The sequence below is a fragment of the Ranitomeya variabilis genome, chromosome 5 (genome assembly GCF_051348905.1).
Source record: "Ranitomeya variabilis isolate aRanVar5 chromosome 5, aRanVar5.hap1, whole genome shotgun sequence".
Lineage (NCBI taxonomy): Eukaryota > Metazoa > Chordata > Amphibia > Anura > Dendrobatidae > Ranitomeya > Ranitomeya variabilis.
In genome coordinates, this window is record NC_135236.1 from 44,191,290 (window position 1) to 44,203,486 (window position 12,197).

The 12,197-nt window shown below is 40.9% G+C and overlaps 1 protein-coding gene across 1 annotated transcript in view; it reads right to left on the bottom strand.

Annotated features, from left to right (window-relative positions):
* Positions 1-6,590: 6,590 nt before the first annotated feature.
* LOC143774826 (uncharacterized) overlaps positions 6,591-12,197 on the bottom strand; it is a 42,238-nt gene continuing 36,631 nt past the window's right edge. The window contains exons 3-5 of the mRNA XM_077262595.1: positions 8,984-9,049; positions 7,222-7,439; positions 6,591-6,656 (exon numbers count right to left, since the gene is read on the bottom strand). Of these exons, the coding sequence (XP_077118710.1) occupies positions 6,591-6,656; positions 7,222-7,439; positions 8,984-9,049 (350 nt within the window). The remainder of the gene's footprint in view (positions 6,657-7,221; positions 7,440-8,983; positions 9,050-12,197) is intronic.

Sequence of the window (12,197 nt, forward strand, 5' to 3'; positions counted from 1 at the left end):
AGATGATCCTGCTTCAGGTGATACTTCAGTTACAGTAGATGATCCTATTTCAGGTGATACATCAGATACAGTTGATGATCCTACTTCAGGTGATTCTTCAGTTACAGGTGATGATCCTGCTTCAGATGTTACTTCGGATACAGGTGATGATCCTACTTCTGGTGATACTTCGGTTACAGTAGATGATCCTGCTAAAGGTGATACATAAGTTACAGGTGATGATCCCGCTTCAGGTGATACTTTGGTTGCAGTTGATGATGCTGCTTCAGGTGATACTTCATTTACAGTAGATGATCCTATTTCAGGTGATACATCAGATACAGTTGATGATCCTACTTCAGGTGTTTCTTCGGTTACAGTAGATGATCCTGCTTCAGGTGATACTTCAGTTACAGGTGTTGATCCTACTTCAGGTGATACGTCAGTTACAGATGTTGATCCTACTTCAGGTGATACATCAGTTACAGGTGATGATCCTACTTCAGGTGATACCTCGGTTACAGTAGATGATCCTGCTTCAGGTGATACTTCGGATACAGTAGATGATCCTGCTTCAGGTGATACTTCAGTTACAGTAGATGATCCTATTTCAGGTGATACATCAGATACAGTTGATGATCCTACTTCAGGTGTTTCTTCGGTTACAGTAGATGATCCTGCTTCAGGTGATACTTCAGTTACAGTAGATGATCCTATTTCAGTTGATACATCAGATACAGTTGATGATCCTACTTCAGGTGATTCTTTGGTTACAGCAGATGATCCTAATTCAGGTGATACATCAGTTATGGGTGATGATGATCCTATTTCAGGTGTTACAATATTTACAGCTGTTGATCCTACTTCAGGTGATACGTCAGTTACAGGTGTTGATCCTACTTCAGGTGATACGTCAGTTACAGGTGTTGATCCTACTTCAGGTGATACATCAGTGACAGGTGATGATCCTACTTCAGGTGATACAAAAGTTACAGCTGTGGATCCTACTTCAGGTGATACATCAGTTACAGGTGTGGATCTTACTTCAGGTGATACATTAGTTATTGCTGATGATGATCCTATTTCAGGTGATATATCAGTTACTGGTGTGTATCCTATTTCAGGTGATACATCAGTTACAGGTGATGATGATCCTATTTCAGGGGATACATAACTTACAGCTGTTGATCCTACTTCAGGTGATACATCAGTTACAGATGATGATCCCACTTCAGGTGATACATCAGTTAAAGGTGATGATCCTACTTCAGGTGATAGTTCGGTTACAGGTGATGATCCTACTTCTGGTGATACTTCGGTTACAGTAGATGATCCTGCTTCAGGTGATACCTCGGTTACAGTAGATGATCTTGCTTCAGGTGATACTTCGGACACAGTAGATGATCCTGCTTCAGGTGATACTTCAGTTACAGTAGATGATCCTATTTCAGGTGATATATCAGATACAGTTGATGATCCTACTTCAGGTGATTCTTCAGTTACAGGTGATGATCCTGCTTCAGATGTTACTTCGGATACAGGTGATGATCCTACTTCTGGTGATACTTCGGTTACAGTAGATGATCCTGCTAAAGGTGATACATAAGTTACAGGTGATGATCCTGCTTCAGGTGATACTTCGGACACAGTAGATGATCCTGCTTCAGGTGATACTTCATTTACAGTAGATGATCCTATTTCAGGTGATACATCAGATACAGTTGATGATCCTACTTCAGGTGTTTCTTCGGTTACAGTAGATGATCCTGCTTCAGGTGATACTTCAGTTACAGTAGATGATCCTATTTCAGTTGATACATCAGATACAGTTGATGATCCTACTTCAGGTGATTCTTTGGTTACAGCAGATGATCCTAATTCAGGTGATACATCAGTTATGGGTGATGATGATCCTATTTCAGGTGTTACAATATTTACAGCTGTTGATCCTACTTCAGGTGATACGTCAGTTACAGGTGTTGATCCTACTTCAGGTGATACGTCAGTTACAGGTGTTGATCCTACTTCAGGTGATACGTCAGTTACAGGTGATGATCCTACTTCAGGTGATACATCAGTGACAGGTGATGATCCTACTTCAGGTGATACAAAAGTTACAGCTGTGGATCCTACTTCAGGTGATACATCAGTTACAGGTGTGGATCTTACTTCAGGTGATACATTAGTTATTGCTGATGATGATCCTATTTCAGGTGATATATCAGTTACTGGTGTGTATCCTATTTCAGGTGATACATCAGTTACAGGTGATGATGATCCTATTTCAGGGGATACATAACTTACAGCTGTTGATCCTACTTCAGGTGATACATCAGTTACAGATGATGATCCCACTTCAGGTGATACATCAGTTAAAGGTGATGATCCTACTTCAGGTGATAGTTCGGTTACAGGTGATGATCCTACTTCTGGTGATACTTCGGTTACAGTAGATGATCCTGCTTCAGGTGATACCTCGGTTACAGTAGATGATCTTGCTTCAGGTGATACTTCGGACACAGTAGATGATCCTGCTTCAGGTGATACTTCAGTTACAGTAGATGATCCTATTTCAGGTGATATATCAGATACAGTTGATGATCCTACTTCAGGTGATTCTTCAGTTACAGGTGATGATCCTGCTTCAGATGTTACTTCGGATACAGGTGATGATCCTACTTCTGGTGATACTTCGGTTACAGTAGATGATCCTGCTAAAGGTGATACATAAGTTACAGGTGATGATCCTGCTTCAGGTGATACTTCGGACACAGTAGATGATCCTGCTTCAGGTGATACTTCATTTACAGTAGATGATCCTATTTCAGGTGATACATCAGATACAGTTGATGATCCTACTTCAGGTGTTTCTTCGGTTACAGTAGATGATCCTGCTTCAGGTGATACTTCAGTTACAGTAGATGATCCTATTTCAGTTGATACATCAGATACAGTTGATGATCCTACTTCAGGTGATTCTTTGGTTACAGCAGATGATCCTAATTCAGGTGATACATCAGTTATGGGTGATGATGATCCTATTTCAGGTGTTACAATATTTACAGCTGTTGATCCTACTTCAGGTGATACGTCAGTTACAGGTGTTGATCCTACTTCAGGTGATACGTCAGTTACAGGTGTTGATCCTACTTCAGGTGATACGTCAGTTACAGGTGTTGATCCTACTTCAGGTGATACATCAGTGACAGGTGATGATCCTACTTCAGGTGATACAAAAGTTACAGCTGTGGATCCTACTTCAGGTGATACATCAGTTACAGGTGTGGATCTTACTTCAGGTGATACATTAGTTATTGCTGATGATGATCCTATTTCAGGTGATATATCAGTTACTGGTGTGTATCCTATTTCAGGTGATACATCAGTTACAGGTGATGATGATCCTATTTCAGGGGATACATAACTTACAGCTGTTGATCCTACTTCAGGTGATACATCAGTTACAGATGATGATCCCACTTCAGGTGATACATCAGTTAAAGGTGATGATCCTACTTCAGGTGATAGTTCGGTTACAGGTGATGATCCTACTTCTGGTGATACTTCGGTTACAGTAGATGATCCTGCTTCAGGTGATACCTCGGTTACAGTAGATGATCCTGCTTCAGGTGATACTTCGGACACAGTAGATGATCCTGCTTCAGGTGATACTTCAGTTACAGTAGATGATCCTATTTCAGGTGATACATCAGATACAGTTGATGATCCTACTTCAGGTGATTCTTCAGTTACAGGTGATGATCCTGCTTCAGATGTTACTTCGGATACAGGTGATGATCCTACTTCTGGTGATACTTCGGTTACAGTAGATGATCCTGCTAAAGGTGATACATAAGTTACAGGTGATGATCCCGCTTCAGGTGATACTTTGGTTGCAGTTGATGATGCTGCTTCAGGTGATACTTCATTTACAGTAGATGATCCTATTTCAGGTGATACATCAGATACAGTTGATGATCCTACTTCAGGTGTTTCTTCGGTTACAGTAGATGATCCTGCTTCAGGTGATACTTCAGTTACAGGTGTTGATCCTACTTCAGGTGATACGTCAGTTACAGATGTTGATCCTACTTCAGGTGATACATCAGTTACAGGTGATGATCCTACTTCAGGTGATACCTCGGTTACAGTAGATGATCCTGCTTCAGGTGATACTTCGGATACAGTAGATGATCCTGCTTCAGGTGATACTTCAGTTACAGTAGATGATCCTATTTCAGGTGATACATCAGATACAGTTGATGATCCTACTTCAGGTGTTTCTTCGGTTACAGTAGATGATCCTGCTTCAGGTGATACTTCAGTTACAGTAGATGATCCTATTTCAGTTGATACATCAGATACAGTTGATGATCCTACTTCAGGTGATTCTTTGGTTACAGCAGATGATCCTAATTCAGGTGATACATCAGTTATGGGTGATGATGATCCTATTTCAGGTGTTACAATATTTACAGCTGTTGATCCTACTTCAGGTGATACGTCAGTTACAGGTGTTGATCCTACTTCAGGTGATACGTCAGTTACAGGTGTTGATCCTACTTCAGGTGATACATCAGTGACAGGTGATGATCCTACTTCAGGTGATACAAAAGTTACAGCTGTGGATCCTACTTCAGGTGATACATCAGTTACAGGTGTGGATCTTACTTCAGGTGATACATTAGTTATTGCTGATGATGATCCTATTTCAGGTGATATATCAGTTACTGGTGTGTATCCTATTTCAGGTGATACATCAGTTACAGGTGATGATGATCCTATTTCAGGGGATACATAACTTACAGCTGTTGATCCTACTTCAGGTGATACATCAGTTACAGATGATGATCCCACTTCAGGTGATACATCAGTTAAAGGTGATGATCCTACTTCAGGTGATAGTTCGGTTACAGGTGATGATCCTACTTCTGGTGATACTTCGGTTACAGTAGATGATCCTGCTTCAGGTGATACCTCGGTTACAGTAGATGATCCTGCTTCAGGTGATACTTCGGACACAGTAGATGATCCTGCTTCAGGTGATACTTCAGTTACAGTAGATGATCCTATTTCAGGTGATACATCAGATACAGTTGATGATCCTACTTCAGGTGATTCTTCAGTTACAGGTGATGATCCTGCTTCAGATGTTACTTCGGATACAGGTGATGATCCTACTTCTGGTGATACTTCGGTTACAGTAGATGATCCTGCTAAAGGTGATACATAAGTTACAGGTGATGATCCCGCTTCAGGTGATACTTTGGTTGCAGTTGATGATGCTGCTTCAGGTGATACTTCATTTACAGTAGATGATCCTATTTCAGGTGATACATCAGATACAGTTGATGATCCTACTTCAGGTGTTTCTTCGGTTACAGTAGATGATCCTGCTTCAGGTGATACTTCAGTTACAGGTGTTGATCCTACTTCAGGTGATACGTCAGTTACAGGTGTTGATCCTACTTCAGGTGATACATCAGTTACAGGTGATGATCCTACTTCAGGTGATACCTCGGTTACAGTAGATGATCCTGCTTCAGGTGATACTTCGGATACAGTAGATGATCCTGCTTCAGGTGATACTTCAGTTACAGTAGTTGATCCTATTTCAGGTGATACATCAGATACAGTTGATGATCCTACTTCAGGTGTTTCTTCGGTTACAGTAGATGATCCTGCTTCAGGTGATACTTCAGTTACAGTAGATGATCCTATTTCAGTTGATACATCAGATACAGTTGATGATCCTACTTCAGGTGATTCTTTGGTTACAGCAGATGATCCTAATTCAGGTGATACATCAGTTATGGGTGATGATGATCCTATTTCAGGTGTTACAATATTTACAGCTGTTGATCCTACTTCAGGTGATACGTCAGTTACAGGTGTTGATCCTACTTCAGGTGATACGTCAGTTACAGGTGTTGATCCTACTTCAGGTGATACATCAGTGACAGGTGATGATCCTACTTCAGGTGATACAAAAGTTACAGCTGTGGATCCTACTTCAGGTGATACATCAGTTACAGGTGTGGATCTTACTTCAGGTGATACATTAGTTATTGCTGATGATGATCCTATTTCAGGTGATATATCAGTTACTGGTGTGTATCCTATTTCAGGTGATACATCAGTTACAGGTGATGATGATCCTATTTCAGGGGATACATAACTTACAGCTGTTGATCCTACTTCAGGTGATACATCAGTTACAGATGATGATCCCACTTCAGGTGATACATCAGTTAAAGGTGATGATCCTACTTCAGGTGATAGTTCGGTTACAGGTGATGATCCTACTTCTGGTGATACTTCGGTTACAGTAGATGATCCTGCTTCAGGTGATACCTCGGTTACAGTAGATGATCCTGCTTCAGGTGATACTTCGGACACAGTAGATGATCCTGCTTCAGGTGATACTTCAGTTACAGTAGATGATCCTATTTCAGGTGATACATCAGATACAGTTGATGATCCTACTTCAGGTGATTCTTCAGTTACAGGTGATGATCCTGCTTCAGATGTTACTTCGGATACAGGTGATGATCCTACTTCTGGTGATACTTCGGTCACAGTAGATGATCCTGCTAAAGGTGATACATAAGTTACAGGTGATGATCCCGCTTCAGGTGATACTTTGGTTGCAGTTGATGATGCTGCTTCAGGTGATACTTCATTTACAGTAGATGATCCTGCTTCAGGTGATACATCAGTTACAGGTGATGATCTTAATCCAGGTGATACTTCGGACACAGTAGATGATCCTGCTTCAGGTGATACTTCGGTTACAGTTGATGATCCTACTTCAGGTGATACTTCGGTTACAGTTGATGATCCTGCTTCAGGTGATACTGCGGTTACAGTTGATGATCCTACTTCAGGTGATACTTCGGTTACAGTAGATGATCCTATTTCAGGTGATTCTTCGGTTACAGTAGATGATCCTGCTTCAGGTGATACTTCGGTTACAGTTGATGATCCTGCTTCAGCTGATACTGCGGTTACAGATGATGATCCTGCTTCAGGTGATACTTTGGTTACAGTTGATGATCCTACTTCAGGTGATACTACTTCAGGTGATACTTCAGTTACAGTTGATGGTCCTGCTTCAGATGATACTTCGGTTACAGTTGATGATCCTGCTTCAAGTGATACTTCGGTTACAGTTGATGATCCTACTTCAGGTGATATTTCGGTTACAGTAGATGATCCTACTTCAGGTGATACTTCGGTTACAGTTGGTGATCCTACTTCAGGTGATACTTCGGTTACAGTTGATGATCCTGCTTCAGGTGATACTTCGGTTACAGTTGATGATCCTGCTTCAGGTGATACTTTGGTTACAGTTGATGATCCTACTTCAGGTGATACTTCGGTTACATTTGGTGATCCTACTTCAGGTGATTCTTCGGTTACAGTTGATGATCCTCCTTCAGGTGATGATTCCGTTTCATCTGATGGATTTGAATTGTTTGGATAAAAAAAATTGTTGTTACCATTTTGCTATAACTTGATAAGTTTTATCACTGTGCTATAAGGATGCAAATTGCCTCTTCAGAGAAAAAGAGGACTTGAACTCAATAGCGCCACCTGTTGGAAGTAGCAATCCTACAAGTCAGAATCAACCCTTTAACAAGTCGTGCAATATGACTTAGGATAAAAGCCAAATCAGTATCTCAATTCACATACACAGTGTTTCGAACTGTTGGCCCTTTTCAGTGCGAAGCATGAGAACTGATTTGGCTAGGTGAGAGGCTCTGGACTGGGGTCTAAGGGGCAATGTTTCTCCTTATGGAGAGTGACATACCAGCTTTGGCTTGTCAAGGTAAGGAGGCTTATTCGCCATGCAATGCTCCTCTGGTAAATTTAATATGCAAATTGAAGAGGCATTACCTTGACAATCCAGAGCTGGTATGTGCTATAAGTAGTGTTGAGCATTCCGATACTGCAAATATCGGGTATCGGCCGATATTCGCTGTATCGGAATTCCGATACCGAGTTCCGATATTTTTGTGTTATCGGAACTCGGAATCGGATCCATATTCATGTAAAAAATAAAGAATAAAAATAAAAAATATGGATATACTCACCCTCGGACGGCCCCTGGCTGTCACCGCTGCAAGTGTCTGCCTCCGTTCCTAAGAATGCAGAGTGAAGGACCTTCGATGACGTCGCGGCTTGTGATTGGTCGCGTGACCGCTCATGTGACCGCTTACGTGACCGCGACATCATCGAAGGTCCTTCACTCTGCATTCTTAGGAACGGAGGCAGACACTTGCAGCGGTGAGAGCCAGGGGCCGTCCGAGGGTGAGTATATCCATATTTTTTATTTTTATTCTTTATTTTTAACATGAATATGGATCCCAGGGCCTGAAGGAGAGTTTCCTCTCCTTCAGACCCTGGGAACCATCCAGGATCGCTCCCTATTATGTTCCGATATTTGTGTCCCATTGACTTGTATTGGTATCGGGTATCGGTATCGGTGATATCCGAAATTTTTTGGATATCGGCCGATCCAATCCGATACCGATACTTTCAAATATCGGAAGGTATTGCTCAACACTAGCTCTAAGGAACTTATTTATTGTAGACATGCCTAACTAACTGTATCCAATATTATATTCCTCTGGGCTCTTAATGCCTTCACCTTGGGGCATCATGACTGCATTCACTTTCCTAATTATTTCATTTATTTTCCAATGTATTCTTATTTTCTTTTGCTGTTGGCTGAATATATCTTAATATATGAAGCATAAGATGACTAGATATTAGTAAATAACAATGACTATCCTCAAATATGCTGGATGTGTCTACGTGGGGGCACCCAGTGCTTCTCAAGTAAATCGCTGTCAGTAAATGGTTTTCATATCATGCTGGATAGTGTATTAAATTTGTTAGTTGAGAGAAACTAACCCCCTGAATGTCCTCTATCATTTTATATTCTACTTTACTAGTACACTATATTATGCTGCATTACTCCTACTGTTTAGTTACTCACCGTACGTTGTGTCTGAGTGTTCACCGATTGTAAAGCCAGAAATGGTGGTTGAATCCTCTGGGATCCCTGTAAGTAAAAAGAATAATTTATTTATCAATTAGTAATAGAGTCCTTCCAGATAGTCACAATTAAAGGTGATGTCCCAAGTTGGGCATTGATTTCTAGAGTTAGGACAACCCCATTAATTTGCCAAAGAACTTGCGTTGGAGTTTCTGTACATACAGAGACTTGAGCTCTTTTGCCAAGAATGGTTTGCTGCTTTGCCTCGATCTTCAGCCATTACACTGAATCCATCCAGTTCACCTGTACAAGCCACGTGGCCAGCAATTTGTGGTAAAACAATCGCTTGTCTTAGGTACATTAACCCCTATAGTTGTAAGGAAAAAACTATATTGAGAGCACAAATGTTTCCCCAACCGATACTTTCCCCTGTGAAGACTTTCCCAAAATAACAAACCGTTCTTTACTCTGAGTCTTTGGCACTTCTCTCGGCATCCGGTGTTGGCTGCCATGCTGAAATCACATTCACAGCCCCGTTGAAAATCACTCAGCACAGCAGCTCCGCTCGTTAAAAGGGTAAGTCCTCCCTTAGATTCGCAGACCTCATCGATCAGGTGGCGCACTGTCGACATAATGTCAGCACAGCAGTCAATACTTGACACCAGGAGCTGCGCCAGAGACTTAACACTCCGACCGGAAAGGGGCTGTAAAGAGCAGTTTATTATTTCATAAAACATTGGGGAATAAAGATTTTCTAAAATGGACAACTCTTTCATTTTCAGCCTATAAATGTAGATCTTATGTTCTCTTGTTGTATTTTTGCTTCTTTTTTTCTTCATTATTTCCATTTCTGGTTTTCATTACTTCATTTGTTTCCTATTCTTCATCTTTCCTCCCATTTATTTCCAATCCTTTTCTCTATTTCTCCTTTATCTCATAGCTGTTTTGTGTTCCTTGGCTCTTTACATCTTCCCTCTTACTTACGTTCCTTTCCTTCCTTTTCCACTTTTATTTAAAGTCCATATATTGAGTCTTTCTTCTCTCCTTCCTTATTTCCTTTTTTCCTTCTTTCCTTTCTTAATTCCTTCCTTCCTTTCTCTTTTTTCCTTCCTTCATTCCGTCCTTTCTTTCCTTCTTTCTTTTCTTTCCTTCCTTTCTCTTTTTCCTACCTTCTTTCCTCCCTTCCTTCCCTTCTCTTTTTCCTCCCTTCCTTCCTTTCTCTTTCTTCCTTCCTTTCTATTTTTTCCTTCCTTACTACCTTCCTTCCTTCTTTTCCTTCCTTCCTTTCTCTTTTTCCTTCCTTCCTTCTTTCCTCCCTTCCTTCCTTTCTATTTTTTTCTCCCTTCCTTCCATTCTCTTTTTTCCTCCCTTCCTTCCTTTCTCTTTTTTCCTCCTTTCCTTCCTTTCTCTTTCTTCCTTCCTTTCTATTTTTTCCTTCCTTCCTTCCTTCCTTCCTTCCTTCCTTCCTTCCTTCCTTCCTTTCTCTTTTTCCTTCCTTCCTTCTTTCCTCCCTTCCTTCCTTTCTCTTTTTTCCTCCCTTCCTTCCTTTCTCTTTTTTCCTCCCTTCCTTCCTTTCTTTCTCTTTTTTCCATCCTTCCCTCCTTTCTATTTTTTCCTTCTTTCCTTCCTTCTTTCCTTCCTTCCTTCCTTCCTTCCTTCTTTTTTTTTCTTCCTTTCTCTTTTTCCTTCCTTCCTTTCTCTTTTTCCCTCCCTTCCTTCCTCATTTTTTTCCTTCCTTCCTCTCTTTTTTCCTTCCTTCCTACCCACCCCATATTCTTAAATTTCTGTATGTGTTTAATTTTTTTTTCAATCAATTGTACGATAAATATACAATTCCAAAATATTTAACCCCTTAGCCACATCCGCTGTACATATTCGGCAGGACAGGAAGTGTATTCTTGCAAACCACCATATAATTTTATTAATTAGAGTTTTAGCCTTGAAAAATAGCAAATTATAAACATAGTAACTAACCTCAGCAACACTGTAATTTTACTGATACAAAGAATAAAGTCGTATTGGTTTTTATCTGTTTATTCTGTTTCTCAAAAAAATAGAATAAAATGTTATGTTCCCCAATATGGCACCAATGAAAACTTAATCTCATCCAGCAAAAATAAAAAGCTCCTACTCATATCTGCCATCTGTCAATGGAAAAATAGAGGATGTCCATGTTCCTAGAAGTTCAAAAGTGTTTGGAAAAGCGACATGTTGTCCAAAAAACAATCCAGTAAAATCCAGGTTTGGAAAGTAAAATGGCCTCCTCTCCTGAACCCCACAGTGTGCCCATACCACACTGAATATCATAGAATCATAGAATGTTAGAGTTGGAAGGGAGCTCCAGGGTCCTCATGTCCAACCCCCTGCTCAATGCAGGATTCATTAAACCATCTCAGACAGATGTCTGTCCAGCCTCTGTTTGAAGACTTCCATTGAAGGAGAACTCACCACCTCTCGTGGCAGCCTGTTCTACTCATTGATCACCCTCACTGTCAAAAAGTTTTTTCTAACATCTAATCTGTGTCTCCTCCCATTCAGTTTCATCCCATTGCTTCTCGTGCTTCCATGTGCAAATGAGAATAAAAATGATCCTTCTACAATGTGACAGCCCTTGAGATATTTGTAGACAGCTATTAAGTCTCCTCTTAGCTTTCTTGCTCCAGTTTTTTTCTGTCTTTTTTATAATGTGGAGCCTAGAACTGGGCACAGTATTCCAGATGAGGCCTGACCAAGGAGGAGTAGAGGGGGATAGTTAATTCTCGTGATTATTATATTATTATTATTTATTATTACAGCGCTATTTATTCCATGGCGCTTTACATGTGAGGAGGGGTATACATAATAAAACAAGTACAATAATCTTAATCAATATAAGTTACAACTGGTACAGGAGGCGAGAGGGCCATGCCCGTGAGGGCTCACAATCTACAAGGGATGGGTGAGAATACAGTAGGTGAGGATAGAGCTGGTCGTGCAGCGGTTTGCTCGATTGGTGGTTACTGCAGGTTGTAGGCTTGTCGGAAGAGGTAGGTCTTCAGGTTCTTTTTGAAGGTTTCGATGCTAGGCGAGTGTCTGATATGTTGGGGTAGAGGGTTCCAGAGTAGGGGTGATGCGCGAGAGAAATCTTGTATGCGATTGTGGGAAGAGGAGATAAGAGAGGAGTAGAGAAGGACATCTTGTGAGGATCGGAGGTTGCGTGCAGGTAAGTACCGGG